At 59.3% G+C, this 17,660-nt stretch overlaps 1 protein-coding gene across 6 annotated transcripts; it reads left to right on the top strand.

The window, feature by feature from the left end:
* The first annotated feature begins 1,265 nt into the window (after positions 1-1,265).
* ARID5A (AT-rich interaction domain 5A) lies at positions 1,266-13,352 on the top strand. 6 transcript variants are annotated; one of them, XM_074332536.2, is made up of 7 exons: positions 1,266-1,371; positions 8,287-8,402; positions 9,868-9,988; positions 10,324-10,376; positions 10,762-10,859; positions 11,226-11,385; positions 11,763-13,352. In XM_074332536.2, exons 1-7 carry the CDS (start codon positions 1,368-1,370, stop codon positions 12,993-12,995), a joined length of 1,785 nt encoding a protein of 594 aa, XP_074188637.1. In that variant the 5' UTR covers positions 1,266-1,367; the 3' UTR covers positions 12,996-13,352. The 6 variants fall into 6 exon arrangements, with proteins under 6 accessions (XP_074188637.1, XP_088652059.1, XP_074188640.1 ...); XM_074332539.2 differs by having other exon boundaries at positions 1,273-1,371; positions 8,172-8,402; XM_074332537.2 differs by having other exon boundaries at positions 1,295-1,371; positions 10,189-10,376.
* Positions 13,353-17,660: the final 4,308 nt, after the last annotated feature.

Raw genomic sequence — 17,660 nt, 5'->3', positions numbered from 1 at the left:
GTATTACCCTTGATGTCCTGAATGTCATCAAAATGTCTTCCTTTCAATATTTCCTTTATCTCTGGGTAAAGAAAGAAGTCATTGGGGGCCAGGGAGGGTGTTCCAATGCGTTTATTTGTTTACTGGCTAAAAGCTCCCTCACAGACAGTGCTGTGTGAGCTGGTGCATTGTCGTGATGCAAGAGCCATGAATTGTTGGCAAAAAGTTCAGGTCGTTTTCATCTAACTTTTTCACGCAGCCCTTTCAGCACTTCCAAATAGTAAACTTGGTTAACTGTTTATCCAGTTGGTACAATGCATAATGAATAATCCCTCTGATATCAAAAAAGGTTAGCGACATCACTGCAACAAGTTCGCAAACTTAATTGTCAGCCCTCATAAGTGGAATCATATAGTATTTGTCCTTTTGTGCCTGGTTTATTTCATTCAGCATAATGTCCTCAAGGTTCGTCCACATTCTATCATGTGTTAGAATTTTCTTCCTTTTTAAGGCTGAATAATATTCCATTGCATGTCTATACCCCAATTTATCCATTCATCTCTCGGTGGACACTGGATTACTCCCACCTTTTGGCTATTGTGAATGACACTGCAAGACCTTGGGCTCTCAGACCCCAGCCTCAGTTTCTTCCTGTACGGCGAGCACACGGTGGGGCCAGTTACTCCCCACTCCCGTGGAAACCCCCCTCAGATGGCTCAGCATCTCCACTCTACCCCAAACCTCACCCTCATCTCTCAAAGGAGGGGTCATACCCCTCTTTCGACTGCTTACTTTGTAGCTGCCACTTTCTGTCTTCATGATATATGTGGACATTGGCCACCAAGGGCAGGCTTCCTGTTCCAGGATTTCTGGGATCCCACAGAGCTTCGGCCGAGGACTGGGGTCTTTTAATACCAGCCATCTCTATCTACTTCAGTGTTGAGCTGGGAGTTGGGAAATGCCCAAAACCCAGTTCAAGCCAAAGTCAGAAGCACTTTGCTTACCCCACCGAGCCCCCAGGAGCCTGCTGATAAGCAAGGAGGATTTCCCCAAGACTCGAGCTGTGCCTGTAGAGCACAAGGCAGCGGAGATTCCTGGATGTCCTGCCTCAGCCCTACTACTAGGTAAGGAGCCTGTTTTACGGCCCCAGAGCCTGAGGAAGGGAGAACATACTACAACTCCCAGAGGCCCTCGGGGTCCAGGGGGCGGCTCCTGCCCCTCGCGGAGACTTGGACGCACCAACCGAAGCTTGAGAGGTGCGGGGGCGGTTCCTGGGTGGGGCGGGGCCGGGGAGGCGCGGGGCGGCGCGGCGACCAGTGCGCGGAGAGCGCGGGGTCCTGGAGCCGCGCGTGCGGAGGGCTCGGCGTGCGGCGGGACCTCGCCGGGCCATGGGTAAGCAGCTCACAGCCGGCGGGGACGGGCAGTCCCCGGGGAGCGCGAGGCTGCGGCGCTGGGTCTCCCCCGACTTTGCGGCCGTCAGCGCCGCTTCGGGGGGCGGAGCGGGGCCGGGGCGCACTCCGGTACGCGGACCGGGGACCCAGCCGGCCCGGGGACCCAGCCGGCCCGGGGCGCCAGCGCCTCCACCCGCGCGTGAGGGGAGGCCGGGTGTCGGCGCGCACTCTTCGAAAAAGGAAAGACAAAAAGTTCTGGCGGCCAGGGGCTTCCCGGGCGTTTATATCGAAACTCTTCTCGCTGTCTCCTGACCGAGATGTACCGAGTCCTGCGCGCTCTGTCATCCCACTTCCTGCTGTGGTTTCAATCTCGAGCTGGCCTCAGCTAATTTGTTGTGACAGCTGTCCGCGGCCGTCTCCCTGCCCCCGTCGGCCCCCTCATCTGCCCCCTGCCCCCATCTCCCCCACCTCCATCTACCCCCGCATCTGTGCTCCACCCCTGTCTGACCCCCCGCCCCTATCTGCCCCCCATCTCCGGCCCCCTGTTGCCCCCGCCCCCGACTGCCCCCAACCTCCATCTGCCCTCTGTCTGCCCTCCACCCACGTCTGACCCCCGCCTCTATCTGCCCCCGCCCCCATCTGCCCCGGGTTCTCAGAACCCGCCGCGCCGCCGGGAAGAGGCGCCGGTCTGGGGCGCGCTCCCTACCGCACCCGCCGTTTCCTGAAAGTGACGCTGCGCCGGTTTTGAAGAACTTGCTCGACGCACTTTGAAGAATCGCCGGTTCCTCTTTCCGCCGGGGTCGTGCTGGTTCTCGACGCTCACCCGCTTCTCGTCCTCTTTCCTCTCGCTTTTCACTTTTTCTTCCCGGGCCTCTCCTCGTGTCTCCTGCCCACCCTCCTCTGCCCCGCGGCACAAGGGGGTCGCCGCCCTCCTCTCTCCTGTCCTCTCATCTTTCCTCTCCCCCACCTCTCAGGGGAAAGGCGGCCGGGAGTGATAGGGAGAAGCGCGGGCGGCGAGCGCCCTTCGCGGTCCCTCCGCAGCATCCAGGGGCGCCGCCCCGCCGGGCCACCAGCGTCCTTTTGCGGGGTCATGGGCGGGCGAGGAGGGTCCCCGGGCCGAGGGGAGGATAACCGGCACTTGTTGCCCCATCGGAGCACCGCCGTTGCGGGCGTCGAGGCCTCTGCTCCTGCAGAGCAGGGGAGGGATGGGAGGTGGCTGCTAGAGGATCGGGCCGAGTGGAGTTCCAAAGTCCATACGATCCCGGGAACCCGTCAGTCCCGAGAACTTGGGAGTGGCAGAGGTAGAAAGGCCTCAAAGACTCAGTCCTTCCTTTGATTTACAGTCTGAGAAACTGGCGGGGAGACCACCAGGGTCCGACCCAGGGGGAGGGCAGGCCTCCCAGACCCCGCCTCTCTCCGTCCCTACGTTCCGGTGTCTTGGTGAGAAAGTGGCTGGGATAGTCCACACTCCTTGGAGAGACACCGTGGGGCGGGGGTTGCTGGGAGAAGGGTGGAAGGCGCATAGGCACTTGAGTGTCCCTGCAGGGGTCAGGCTGTGCCTCTCCTGTTGGGCCCGCCTTGGACAAGCCCCTGAGCATGGCTTCTTCAGGTGCAATGGGAACACAAAGCATAGTTCCTGGGAGCACAGGAAACAGGACAGGGCTGGAACTGCTACATGTTATCAGATGTCACCCAGACTTAGCGCGGAGGGGTGTGGGGATGCGCCCCCATCCTGGAGTAGGGTGTCTGAGGACATGCCAGAGCCCCTAGGAGGGGCTGGAGTCGCAGAGAGGCCTGAGAGTGGGCGGTCTCACATTGGATGCCTCATAACCCACCTTTCTGTACTGTCAGGCTGTCATCCTGGCCCAGGTGCTCACAGACCCTGTCCCCCCACGCCCCAGCTGATATACTGATGCAGGGCTGTAGCAGGAGTGGCACCCTGAGCCTTCAGGGGTCCCATGTCCAGCTCATGTGTCCTCAGTGTTGGCTGGAGTGCAGCCACCCCAGAACCGCCCATCAGAGCAGGCTCCACATCAGGCAGCTGCTCCTGGGCCACAGGCTGCTTCAAAGCCTGCCTTTGTTTGGGCTCCAGCTGAAGTTAAGAGCAACTTAAGCCAAACACCACCTCAGGCGAGGGGGTGGGGCCGGCCTGCTGGTTGTTATTGAGGCTGCTGTTACCATTAATGTGGCAATTGACACAGTGTTCCTAGTGGGTGACTTTTCATGAAAGGAAGTGTCACTTCCTTCTCATTGCACCAAGAGTGAATGGGGTGCAGTGGGCAGAGAGAGAGAGAGAGAGAGAGAGAGAGAGAGAGAGAGAGAGGTGGTGCAGCTTGGCACTGGGTCACTGACCAGCTGAGTAGCCTTGAACTAGTCACAGCCCAAGCCCTTGTCTGGGCATCAGGAATGTCTGAGATCAAGTGGGGCAAATGTTTATGGAGCACTGCTCCTGCCGTACGCTGCTCTGGGCAGTGGGCCATGGGGCAGCCAGCAGGACAGGTGGGCCTCAGCCCTCACCAACTGCCTACGCACACGCACACACTCACAGTCACGCTCACTCACTCGCACACTCACACTCACAACACACACAATATACACACTGTCACACACATGCACTCACACTCAGTCGTACAGCACACACAGTCTCACAACATACTTCCACTCATACATATACTTGCACACACACACACACTCATGCACTCACACTGTCACACATACACTCATACAGTCACACACTCACACACACACACCCACATACACACAGCTGTGGTTTGTGGGGGAAACCTTACTTCTTACTTGGTTCTGCTCAGCACATTGGGCTCGTGGAGTGTAGTCACCTTACATACAGGTGGGGACGCCGAGGTGCAGAAGCAGTGACTGGCTTTAAGGGAACGTGACCTATGTGGTGTCAGAGCCCCCTCCCCACCGCTCCTGATTGCAGCCTGTCATCTGGAGGCAGGGCCGGCTCTTGTTAGCAGGTTCACGGGAGGGACGCGCTGGGAGGCGGAGACCCGTGCCCCCGAGCATTCCTGAGTCTCCCTGCTCCTGCAAAGAGAACCTCTAGACCTTAGGGTTCTGTGTGCTGGGCCAGTCTCACTGCTCTGGTTCTGAATCCCAGCTGTGACCTCAGGCAAGTTACTGAGCCTCTCAGAGCCTCAGGCAGTGTGTCTGTAAAAGAAAAATGGCACCCACTGGGTTGCTGGGAAGACTGGCTGAGGCCGTGTGCAGGAATGCCTCATCCGAGGCCTGCAAGGCAGTGCCTTGAGTTAGTGGGGTGTATAGTGTGGAAAGGGGTCAAGGGGACGGCCGCAGGACGAGTAGGTGGCAGGGAGCACCCTCTTTTGGAGTTAGGGACTGAAACTAACCTCTTCGTGGCTCTGGTTTTAGGGTCTGGGGCTAAGCTTGACTTGGACACGCCACAGAGGTGAACAGAAATCAGAGCCTAACACAGGAAGGGCCTTGAGCAGTCCGCCGCCCAGCACCCGCCACGCCACTCGCTGCCCAGGAGGGACTGGGTTCATGTGGCCCAGCCAGCAGCCTTCCTCTGTCTTGTCAGGGACTGTGAAGTGAGGGCATGTCAGGGTCTGTGGAGCCAAGGCCTACTGGGGATAATCAAGGCTTTTCTCGCACTGTTATCTCGCGGTGTGAAACGTGCGGAATCGGCTCCACAGGAAGGACCCGGGACCTGTCAGGGCCGTGTGTGGATCGCAGAGGGACACCTGAGCCTGTGTAGACACATGGTCCTGGAAGGGGAGATGCCACACAGAAAGGTGTTATTTCTCCTCAGAGTAATTTCTAGATTTAAACGCAATTCAGTCAAAACCCCAGTGGTTTTTTATTTTTCAAGGGAATCTGACAGACTTATCCTAACATTCAGATGGAATTTTTTAAACATAAGAGTAACGATGGGGACATGCCCTCTGGAGAGTAAGCTTTTAGAAAGCCACAAAAATTACAGAAGCCCCAGCATTCCACATGAATGGAACACAAGTGAAAGTCCAAACCCGTCCCAGATGTCCTCCTTAAAAGCCTTTAGATTGGGGAAAAGTAGCATTTCAAATTATTGGGGCAGGGGTCACTCAGTCAGTACTGGAACCACCTAACCAGTGTGTGTGTGTGTGTGTGGGGGGGGGTTAGGTCCTTATCTCATACCTTATAGATTCCAGACGGATTCCAAGTAAACAATGGAACAGCAATTGCCATTATTATCATTACTGCTTCCTGGATGGAAAAAGTAATGTCTGAATGACATTCCTTTGGCGAGCAGAGGTTTTTATAATTGAATCTGCCTCCTCTGTTACAATAGGGCATCTGGGCTTTGTGCTCAGAGGGGCTCTGTACCGTGGAGCAAGACAGTGAGGCCGTGGCTCATGGCAGTCACTCAGGGCGGTGGGTCTGTCCTGCCTCTGAGGGCTGGGTGTGGCTGGGAAACTGGGACAGCTGGGCCACAAGCCTCTTCCCTCCCCTGTGGAGTCAGAAGAGGGGCCAGGCCCCTGTCTCAGGCCCTGCATGGAAGCTGGGCAGGCAGGAGGGCTCCTCTATCACTGAAGGCAGGCGGTTTCAAACATTTTTCATGGCAGAACCCTTTTTCCAAATGCAGATTTATTTCCCTAGAACTCTGATCTACAAATGAATGGGGAAGGGAGGGATTAGGGCAGCGGCCAGGCCTGAGGGCACCCTGGGGAAGGAGGGCCAGGAGTCTCCCAGCCCGCCATCACCTAAGGCTGTGGCAGCGGGGCTTGGAAGGCCCTTCCAGGACACCCAGCACGCTGGCCCTGGTCCGGAGAGAATGGAGGCCAAGTTCATGTGGGGACTCAGCTGGACACAGAGGTAAAGAGAGGGTATCCCTTTGTGGCTCTCAGCAAGCGCTGTCTGGGGTTAAACAGCTCAGACTGGTGACCTCCTTTCCAGGTAAGCAGAGCGCCTGACTCCAGGAGACCTTCCCTGAGTGTGGCCCAAGTAGAGCATGCCAGCTCTAGGACCCAGCAGAAGGCACTATTGGTCCTGTGGCTCGGTGGCTTTCAACGTGGCTGCCTTTTGGGATCCCCTGGGGAGCTTCAATCTCAGATGCCCCTTGACTCCAACTCAGGTGGTGGTGGGGAGACAATTATCAGTCTTTAAAATGCTCCCCATGTAATTCTAATGGGCCCTAGTCCAAGCACCTTTGTCTGAGGCCCAAGGGCAGCGACTTGCCAGGGTCACATAGCAAATTTGCAGGAGGGCTCCAGTGAGAAGCCCAGGTCACAGAACAAATGGAGAGAGTCCTTCGAAGCTGAGGATCTGAGCCAGCAGGAAAAAAGGGAGGGATGTGACAGCAGGAGAAGGAGAACAGCTGGTGGCAGTGGGTGCCCCCATGACCCAGAAGGCTTCAGCACTTCTTGGACAGTTAGTAGAGGACACCAGGGTTTTCTCTCCCATTTCACAGAAAGGAAGACTGAGCAGAGTTTGGGGGTTCATTTTTCAGTGCCCAGTTGTTTTTGGAGCTCAGCCGTGTCTTTGGTGGATGGTCAGGAGTCAGCCTGATAGGGTGGCCGAGTCTCTTCTGTGACAAGCATTAGGACTGGTTTGTCTTCCAGGTGTATTTAGACTTTTCCTCCAGGCTTTGCAAATGTTGGCGGTAACCACAGTGGCCACAGTGGTGGTGAGGCCAGGCCACTGGACTGGGGGTCAGACACACCTTGTTCTGAATCCTGGTCCCCCAGGGAGGCAAGAACGTCTCCTCTCTGGCTTCAGTTTCCCCCTCGTTAACATGCATGCACGAGAGAGCTGAGGCCCGTGCAGGGTGAATTATTGGAGGCTTAGTGGCGCTTATGTTAACAGCTACCAAAGGGGACAGCAAGTTCTAACAGCACGTGCTTCTGGGTGCCACTGGCCTCATGGGTATGTTACCCTTAAGGAGATTCTTTTTCTGTCTGGCATGGGGTGGGGAACCTCACAGGTTCCCAGCAGTAAGGATTTCCTGAGCTGGAGTGAACCAGCACTATGGGGCACTTCATAATAGATCAATAAAAATAAAAAAAGGCGGGGGGAGAAAAAAAGAAAAAGAAAAGGTGCTCAAATGACCAAGCTTCCTGGTCTGGGATCTGCTGCCAGCCTGCCGCAGGCCCGAGGCACCTTCTGTGGCTGTGTTTTTGTCAGTGACAGGGGTGTTGCGTTTTTGCAAGCATCAGCTCTTGTCCTGCCCTGGGTGAAGTGTGGCCCCTGGCTCCTCCCTGCATTCACACTTACCAGGCAGATGAGCAACAAGCATGTCAGAAGGGCCATGAGGAGACCAGACAGAGAGGCAGGAGCGCTGTGCTTAGCTGGGGACTGGGGAGGGCCACCCAGAAGAAGCGACTTGTCAGGTGGGACCTGAAGAGTCACCAGGATCCTTGCAAGCGAGGGGAGCAAGGGGCAGCGCGGACTGTGTAGGTACTCAGGGAAAGGTCGGCGAGGTCCCATATAGAAAGTATGCTCAGTTATCCCTGGAGGACCTAAGGTCCAAGCCCCACTGCGGTGCGAGGGGGCCCACAAGCATGGCAACCTCAGCAGCTTTCCCAGTTTGGCTGAGCTGCTGTGAAGACTTCCTGTGTGAATGTGGGCAGCTTTTGGAGACAGGATTTCCCTGAGCGCCACGGCCCCAACTCCAGCCTTCTCTGACTTGACCCCAAGCTTGTTTAGGGTTCCCTTCAGAGACGTGGGGAGATGGCTGGAACAGAGGAAGACAGAGGTGGCAGGCGTGACACAGGCGGGCCTGGTGGGAGTGACGTGGGGAGAGCAGAGGGTCAGCTCTCCAGGGGGCGCCCACATGTGTGTTTACAGGGCCTCCCGCCTGGACAGAGGACACCATTCAGACCTACCGCCTCTCCAGGGAGCCTTTCCGTGCCTGTGGTCTCATGTGTCCTCTGCCTCCTCTCCCTCTTCTTCCTCCTCGCAGCACCTCCTGTCAAAGGGAAAAGGAAGCAGTCAGAGGGGGGTGACACCCTAGACCCACCTGTGTCCCCTCAACCTGATGGTGAGGACAGCAGCAGCCAGAGCCCCATCCAGCTGGAGGTGAGTTGGGCAATCCCCCAGGGATCGCTCCTGGTGAACTTGGAGACCCCAAGCTCTCAGGAGGGAGGTTTGTTCCCTCCCGCATCCTGCAGTGCCAGGAGAGGGTCCTGGCCGCGTCCTGCGTCCTGCTGGGAGGTGTGGGAGTCGTGGGAACCACAGGCAGGAGGGCCTGCCCTCCCCAGGGCAGGGCTGGCAGACTTCACTTTCATGGCTGAGCCTTTTATCAAACAAAGATTACCAGGAAGCCTGATCAGATGAGACCAATAGAAGCACCGTTCTGTGATGCAGAACTGCACACAGCCAGCCGCCTGTGGACAGGAAAGTCACTCTGTGAGGCCCACGAGGCCGCTGGGCTGAGCACAGTCCGAAGAGGAGCCATGGGTGACACGGCAGAGCAGTGTCATTTTGGCCGTTTGCTTGGGTGGCACAGTCTGGAGTCACAATCCCACTTTATGTAGACAAGTAGTCGCAGGCGGTCACAGTGCTTAAGGGCCTGCGTGGAGGTCAGAGAAGAGGAACAAAAGTGCAAGTTCATGTGAAGAGCGGCAGTTGTCGCCTTACTTCTGAGGCCGGCCCCAGCCCAGGGCCTCAGTCTCCAGTATGTTACAGTGTCGTAGGGAACGTGAGCGTGCGTGTTTATTGTCAGCAGAGGTTGGATAAGTCAAAAAATTGCTGACACGGCACTTGAGTAGACTATTTAGGGAACCCAGGGCTCTCTGAGCTGTTCTTGGCCCAGATGGTTCCATCCTTCTGGTGTTTGGGGCCTCCCAGCCAGGGCCTGGGAGCTGTCTGTCCCCCGAGCCCTCAGCCCCAGCCCGACCACCCCCTCTGCCCTGAACCCCCAGCCAGATGAGCAGCATCCATAAAACTGCCTGTCTGGTAGCAGAAACCGAAGCCCCGTGTGTCCGGCAAGTGGACCAGGAGCCCAGGACACGCTCAGCTCCCTGAGTTCAGCACTCAGATGGGCGGGTCAGGGAGGCAGGCTGCCATGTCAAAGGTTCGGTGGGCGCAGGCCCGGCCGAGCGGCCCCCCAGTGCCAGGAAGCACCGAGCACTTTTGTTCCTTCAGCTTTGAGCACAGGGTACACCGAGCCTGCCACCAGGACTCACAGTCTGGTGGGGGAGTTGAGACACAGGTGTCACAGATGTAGAGCACGATAAAGAAGTGATCTGCGCCTGGAGAGGCCCGGGGAAGGCGCGGGGCTGCTCCTATGGCCGTCTCTGGGGCCAGGCCGCTGTGGACCCGACCTGGGGTCCTGGGCACTAACAGGTGACAACTGTGTCTTTCTGATGCCAGGACAACACTCTAGGCCAGAGCAGTAGACTGGGTGCTGGAGACCTGCTCCCTCCTGGGGAGCCTGGGGTGGAGGGTCATACACCTCATGCCTCCCCAGCCAGTGGCACTGCCTGCCCCCTGCCACCCAGCAGCTGGGGGCTGCTCCCAATGCCTCCTGTTCTTTCCCCAGGACCCCCCTGAGGCAGGCGGGGAGCGGGAGGAGGAACAGGCCTTCCTGGTCAGCCTCTACAAGTTCATGAAGGAGCGACACACGCCCATCGAGAGGGTGCCCCATCTTGGCTTCAAGCAGAGTGCGTCCCTGGGGTGCAGGCAGGGAGGGGGGCCCAGCAGGGGACCCCACCAAGCAGGGTACTGGGGCAGGCACCTATGCTCTGGGTGACCCTGACACCAGCCCACAGGGGTTGCACATAGAAACGGTATCCCCTTCCAGGTACTGGGCTGGCAGCGGGCGGGGCTGGATTTCCATCCTCACCGGTCCCTGGGCCACCAGTGCATGGGGCCCAGCCTGCCATCCATTGCAGTGGCCCTGGTTCTGAGCGCACCTGACAGGACCATGGAAACAGGCTGCTTGCTGGCTGCACCGTCCTCCCACAGACTGACAGCGGACCTGCCCTCTCTTTTGCAGTTAACCTGTGGAAGATCTACAAGGCAGTGGAGAAGCTGGGGGCCTATGAGATGGTAAGGAAGGCAGCTGAGTCTGCACTGTGCTGCGTTTCCCTGTGCATCCCCACTGGGCCCAGGGAGGCTGGGGAAGAGAATGAGCCCAATGGGGCTGCCCTGGCCTCCAGACAGGAGGTGGGGGAGGGGCCGGCCTTGCCCGCTGGTACTTTGCTGCTCAAAGCAAGTTTTCCTCTCTTCCCCATCTGTTCTGCCTGCCCTGGATTGGGAAAGCTGCTTGGGCCAGCAGTCCGGTGGCCGTGGAGAGGGAGAACTGGCCCACTGCCAGATGAGCCCCCTCCAACCTCCCCGGCCCCACTGCTGGAGAAACAGCTGTAAAACTGCCAGCCCTGCTGAGCAGGGACCCTGCCGCTAGGGGGTGCGCCCTCACGTGGTGCCGTTGCAGGTGACCGGCCGCCGCCTCTGGAAGAACGTGTACGACGAGCTGGGGGGCAGCCCGGGCAGCACCAGTGCGGCCACGTGCACGCGCCGCCACTACGAGAGGTGCGGCTAGGGGCCAGGTTACAGGACACCTCGACCCTCACCTCCCAGGGGTGGGCAGAGCTGCAAAGGGGCTGGGAGTAGTTTGTGGGAGAATATACATGAGTGTACAGGGGTGGGGCGGGATGAGCGATGGGGTGCGGCCGAGCACGATGCTTACCGTGGCCAGAGCGCTGGTGGGGCGGCCAGGCTGCAGGCCTCCTGGACGAGATGAGCGTGGCCCTGGCTGTGGACTGTCGTGCCCTGTCCACAGGGTATCCATGGTTGCAGGGAGGAGGCGGGAGGGGCAGCTGTGCCTGCAGGGAGGAGGCGTGAGGGGCAGCTGTGCCTGCCAGCTGGGCCTCCTGTGGACATGCGGCTCCTCCTCAGGCTGGTCCTCCCGTATGTGCGGCACCTGAAGGGCGAGGATGACAAGCCGCTGCCCCCCTCCAAGCCTAGGAAGCAATACAAGATGGCCAAGGAGCCTCGGGGAGATGACAGGGCTGCTGAGAGGCCAAAGAAGGCCAAGGAGGAGAAGCCGGTGGGCCAGGTAAGTGCCAAGCCCAGCCAGGCCGCCAGCTGACCCTGGGCCTCCATCCCCTGCCGCTCATAGCTGCCCCCGCCTGTTGTCACCGCAGCATGGCCACAGAGCTCCCTGCCCAGAGCACTCAGAACCTATTGCGCAAATTGTCTACTATTTGAGGGCCCACGTGGGGTCTGAATGCCAGGCTGCACCCCATTCTCTAGGCCCTGTGTCCTGACACCAGGCTGCGTTCATTCAGAGGACCTTTTGAAAATTTTGCACAAAGGCACTGGAAGGGCTAGCAGAGGCTCCTGGGTACCGACCTGGCCCTGCTGTCACCAGGTCCCCTGGTTAGAATGCATGCCTCATGCCCAGACCTGAGGCCTGGCCTTTTCTCATTCTAGATGATACCAGGAAAGGTGAAGACAGATGTTGAGCTGGCGAGGCCCCCGAGCCAGGATCCCCCCCCCGACGGCATGGAGCAGCTGGGCCCATCCCCTGGGTCCTCTTTGCCCTTCGTGGGTGCCAGCGGCTGTCCTGAGGCCTACAAGCGGCTCCTGTCTAGCTTCTACTGCAAAGGGACACATGGCATCATGTCACCACTGGCCAAAAAGAAGCTCCTGGCCCAGGTGAGCAAGGCAGAGGCCTTGCGATGCCAGGAGGAGGGCTGTCGCCACGGGGCAGGCAGCCCTAATGGGGAGCCCCAGGTGTCCCCAGCTGCTTGCTTCCTGGAGAGTCCTCACAGCCCAGGAGGGCCGCCCGAGAACCCCAGGCACCGGCTGGCCCCTCAGGAGGGATCCCAGGCCCCTGGTGGCAGCCTCAGGGAGGAGGCTCAGGCAAGCTCCCACCCACCGGCCCCCATCTTCACGGGCTGTTTCCACGCCTACCCCACCAAGGTGCTGAAGCCCATCAGCCAGCACCCCCGGGACTTCTTCCCTCATCTCAAAGATGGGATGCTCTTGGGGCCCCCTGGCCAAGCGGAGGGGCTGCCAGTCAAAGAGCCACCGCTGGTGTGGGGTGGGGACGTAAACCGCCCCTCTGCGTTCCACAAAGGTGGCTCCAGAAAGGGCAGCCTCTACCCCAAGCCCAAAGCCTGCTGGGTGACCCCCATGGCCAAGGTCCCTGCCGAGAGCCCCATGCCCCTGCCCACCTTCCCTAGCAGCTCGGGCCTCAGCAAGCGCGGCCGGGAGGAAGAGGGCTTTGCCCCTGGTGGCAAAAAAATGCGCGCAGTGTCTCCCTTTCGCAAGGAGATGGACACCAAGGAGTGTGGGGCCAAATCAGTGGGGCCCGGCTTGGCTGTCTCCTGCCTGCTGGGCCAGGCCCTGGGGCCTGGCTTCCCGGACGCCTACAGGGGCACCATGCTGCGCTGCCCACTGAACTTTGCCGGCACCCCGGACCCCTTAAAGGGCCAGGCCTCACTCCCCTTCAGCCCCCTAATCATCCCAGCCTTCCCGGCTCACTTCCTGGCCACCACAGCCCCCTCGCCCATGGCCGCTGGCCTGATGCACTTGCCCCCAGCATCCTTCGACAGTGCCCTCCGCCACAGACTCTGCCCGGCCTCGTCAGCATGGCATGTGCCACCTGCCACCACCTATACAGCACCCCGCTTCTCTTTCCACCTCAACACCAAGCTGTAGGTTGGAGCCTACAGCACTGCTGTGCTGTGCTGCGTTCTGGAGGGTCTCGTGTGGCCCGAGGTGGGGGCACTGCCAGGGGGCTCTGCGCCTGAGCCCGTTCCACAGGAGAGCTTGGCTGTGCCCGACACAGGAATGGGCCCTGCCGGGCAGCCTGACAGGGAGGCTGCGGGAAGACGGGGTTTGTCTCAAGGTAGCAGCCTGCGCCTGGGGGTTGGGGGCCTGGTCGGAAGGCCTTGGGAGGGGGCAGGGCTCGCAGCTAGGGCCCTGAACTGGGGCCAGGGACGAGAGAAGCTGGACAGCAGCTTGAGGCATCCAGGTGTCCACAGAAAAACCCAATAAAATGTGTGAACCCACTCAGCCCTGAGGTGTGATGGTGTGACTATGAGGGCCGGCCAGGCGTGGACATGCTTGTGGGTGGGACTACCAGTGGGGTAGCCCTGGGCGTCAAGGAGAGGGACTGCCCAGCACCCACTCGGATCCGGAATGGTGCCCTCCCCCCGCCCACTGAAGAGCGGGACACAATGCAGAACAGCCTTTGCTCCTGCTTGCGGTTGTGACGTCCGTCCTGTGCCTTCAGTCCATTTTCCAGGTGGAGTCTTCAGACAACTGCCTGTTACTTTTCCTCATTGTGGGCCTGAGGTTCAGAGAGGTCCAGTGACACCCAGGTTTCCCCAGCAGGTAAGTGGCAGAGCAGAGGGGTGACTGCAGCACTGGGAGCTAAGCCACAGGACCCGGGCAGAGGGATACGCCGGTAGCTGTTAGCGCTCTGGGGTCTGAGGTGCCAGTGGGAAGCCTGAATCAGCCTGTCCTGGAAGTGATGTGGCTGAGTCCTCCTTGAGCCCCCCAACCGCCCTCACTTGCCTGCCAACTCGTTGGCCAGGAGATTCCTGCTTGGGGGGGGGGGCACCTGGAGGGAAGGGGGTAAAGGGGCTAGAATCAGCCTGGGCATCTGTGCTGCTCCAGGTCTGGGTGCCCCAGGGGCTCCTGCATACCCCGCAGCCTAAAATCCCCTTCCTGGGACTCGGGGGAGGAGTGGGGGCCCCTGTCTCAGTGAGAGGGAGGGAGTCAGGGCGCCTTTCAGAGGCATCACTCCCCACCCCCTGCCAGGCTGGCTGTTCCCAGAAGCCGGGCACAGCCACCTGTGGAGCTGCACACATTTCTGGAAAGGCAGCGCCACTAATTGGCCAGGTGGATGCTGGGTGGCAGGTGTGGGGCCACTGGAACTCACCCTGTCCTCTGGGATGCTCATGACCTCAGGCATGCAAGGGGCAATTAGTGTTACCTCCCCCCAACACACACACAAACAACAGGTGAGCAGGCCGAGGCCAGAGACATCTTGCTTACCCAAGGCCACCTCTGAGGATGACAGAACCCAGACCAGGTCACATACGTCTAGCACCAGGGTGTGGGGCTGCCAGGGTTGAAGGGCATCCTCTCCAGCCTCCAGCTGGAGGAGCTCAGGTAGGCACATGTGAGGTAGCTACCCTCCGACCTGGGGCCAGTGATGGGGGAAATCAGAGTGGTGGTCACTGCTGTTGGGAAACTGTCACACTCATGGCGGGGGGGGGGGTTGGGTGCAGTATCTTTCAATTCCCCACCCTACCCCTCCTGGGAGCTGCCAGATGCTGACCCAAGCGGATGCAAGGAGCTGTGTGGCCTCCAGCCCTGAGCTCCGGCTCCCATAGGCACCCATGTGCTACCCACCTCTAAAGTCTCAGTGGTTGACAGAGGGGTGAGGACGTGTTCTGCCACCCTCCCTGCAAGTGCCCAGGGTGCTGGGCTGCAGGTCATCAGAGTCAGATCCCCTGGGTAAGGGGAGTGAAGGCCATGTGTGTGTGGGGTCCTGCCTGAGATAGGGCAGCTGTGGTCCCTTTCATCAGCAAAGCCACAGCAGCAGCCTTGCCTGGCACCCAGGTAGCCAGGTCTGCTCGGTGGCGGGACATGGTTGGGCACTGACTGGCTGCTGAGAGCTGTGGTGGTGGCACCCTCTGGAGGCTGCTCTGGGGAGTACACCAGTCCACATGGGGCGTCAGTGTGCTGAGTTAGTCCGTGGTCAGGACGCTGAGGTCCCTGCTTGGGATCCACAAATGCCAGGGCTCACTGTGGGCATGCTTCCTCGAAAGCCTGTGTGCGCTGTGCCCTGCAGATCCGCTGTGCCGGCTTTGCACAATTTCTCACTCCTCACAGTTCCTGGGGAAGTGACTGCCCATTTACAAATGGAGAAGGAGCTCTGAGACCTGGACGTTCAGCTCCAGGCCAGGCTGAGCAGGAGGGAGCCTGGCTACTGGAAGGGCAGCCTGCACGTGCCTCTGGGCACCGCTGCCCTCTGTGGGCAGGGGTGCTCCAGGTCGGCTTGCTTTCCATCTGCGCTCCTGTGTTACCTGCTAGGTCCTGACATTCCCTGACTGCCCTGGGTATCCACCAACCAGCAGGACTACATTTGGGGTGTAAAGGACCCCTTTAAAACCATCTGTGCTGTTCGAGCCGTTGTTGATGGTGATGGTGAGAATTGATGGCCATGTGAGACCACCACCAGGAGCTGAGAAGTGGCTGCTGCCCCTTGAACAGGGTGTATCCGCCTATTCACCCCCCCTTTTCCCTACCCTGGCAGGCCCAGCCCTGCCAGGCCACCCAGTCTCCTGTGGGCTGGGGCGTTTCCACTCAACAAGCCAGTCCTGGGCTGCTGAGACACCGGGCGGCAGCCCTTGTTCGTTGTTGTCATGGGTGGGCAAAGGCCAGTTTCCTAAGCTAAGGACTCCAAGGGTGTCACTGCGAGAACACTCCGAGGGCTTGCAGACAGGACTGCAAGGCAAACTGGCGTCATTGCCAGGTCGTCCATGCAGTGTCCCTGGTTCACAGGCCAGCTGGGGCTGGTGTTGGTGGGCTGGACAGGGCATGCCCGACTCCTGCATAGCCAGCAGCTTCTGCCCTTCCCGGGGCCACGTCTGCACATCTGCAAAATGAGTGCTGTCACTTCCAGGTTCCGTGCTGTGACTCAGAACGAGGTGCAGAGGGTCTAGTGACGGACGAAGGCAGGTGGCCTGCACCCTGTATACACTCCTGGTTCCTAGAGGACCTTCCCAGTTCCACTGGCCCCTGGCCACTCCTGCAAAGCAAACATCATCTGTCCACAGCAAGAGGCAGCCACCACTCAGCCCTGTTTGTGGGGCCCCCACGGGGAGGAAAGGGGCTCCTGGGCAGGTGTCTTGGGAAGGTGAATGCCTCCCATCTTCACTCCTCCCCCATGGCTCCTGACTGTCTCAGGTCTTGGGGTTCCTCCCACGTGCCTGCTGTGTCACTGGAGGGAGCTGCGAGGTGGGGAGGAAAGACCAGGAGCTGGAAGCTAGAGCACAGGCCCTGAGACCGATTTGGTGGGTGAGTGGGGGTTTGCAGGCCTTTACAGGCAACAGAAACAAACTCCCACTCAGGCAGGGGAGAGCCTGCGTGGCCCACAGACTGCAGGGGGTGCTACAACCAGGCCAAGATGCCACAGCCTAGTGCCCCTCTCTGGGGCTGCCATGTAAACTGGAGCTGGCTCCTGCTGTCTCTTCAGTGGTGACACGCTGGTAGCTTGAGTTAGGACACCCCCCAGGAATCAGCAACCACTGCAAATCAGGACTCCCCATCCCTGGTCCCAGGCCCCAGCTTCCACCACACCACATACCACCATGGTTACCTCCCTCCCAGTGGGTCTCAGCTCCAGAATACATTTTCAGGAGAGAGAATCTGATCTCCTGTCCTGTGCTTACCTGTGTTCCCAAGACACCCACCCATACCTCAGAGGAAGTGCGGCCGCCAAGTGGACCAAAACGGCAGCTGTCACACTGGTGACACCAGGTGAAAATGCTTCCCTGGCCTCCAAGTCCTCACCTGTGACATGGCAGTAATTTCCACCTCAAGAGTCCTGGGCATTGAGTCCTGCACGAGTGTGCGTCAGCAGCTTCTTCCTGCTTGGTCCACCTGCTCCGCCCTGCCCCTGCCCTGCCCTTCACCCAGGTACCAGCTCTGCCTGATCATGTCTGCAGCTTTGGGCTGACTCAGTGTGGAAGTGCGTGACTGATCGGTAATGTCTGCCAGGCCACAGCGGGCAGGAGGCACGCTCAGCTGCCAGGGTTGCCATCCCCAGCTCTATCAGCATGATAACCAGCTGGTGACCACCTGATGAGGGACTAACTCAGGTCCTGGCACCACTGCCACCTCTCAGCCACAGGTCCTGTGCAGAGCTGTTTGGTTTCCCTTCCACGTGAGCAAGGGCTGTGGGGTAGCAGGGCCAGGGTGGGGAACCCAATCCTAGAAGCCGGGGTGGGACATCACTTGCCCGGGAGCTCCCAGGTTGAATGCCTGCGTAGTAATGAGTGAGGCAGCTTCTTGGGAGAAACCCAGGTAAGCTGCCCACCCCAGACCCCACTGCAAAAATGGGTTGTGTGGACAGGGATAATCTGTGATTGAAACCAAGAGTAGAGTGGGAGTGGAACTGCACTGTCGTTTATAGAGTAACTGTGGTGCTTTTGAAATGGGACCTGTGGCCTTGAGTATGGGGGAAAGCAATAGATGATATATTAAAGGAATCATTCCAAATTCTCCTTTGTTCTTGCTAACAGAATTCTAACTGGGTCCTTACAGGTGGGGACACCGAGGTGCAGAAGCAGTGACTGACTTTAAGGG

Source organism: Rhinolophus sinicus, chromosome 2, assembly GCF_057876585.1.
Source record: "Rhinolophus sinicus isolate RSI-liver-muscle chromosome 2, RSI-T2T, whole genome shotgun sequence".
NCBI classification, from domain to species: Eukaryota; Metazoa; Chordata; class Mammalia; order Chiroptera; family Rhinolophidae; genus Rhinolophus; species Rhinolophus sinicus.
This window is presented reverse-complemented; position numbering and strand designations above follow the sequence as displayed.

Coding starts and splice junctions, on each gene's coding strand:
- ARID5A (XM_074332536.2), top strand. Junction 8,403..9,867: donor AGAGCCCCATCCAGCTGGAG/GTGAGTTGGGCA, acceptor TTCTTTCCCCAG/GACCCCCCTGAGGCAGGCGG. Junction 9,989..10,323: donor CCATCTTGGCTTCAAGCAGA/GTGCGTCCCTGG, acceptor TCTCTTTTGCAG/TTAACCTGTGGAAGATCTAC.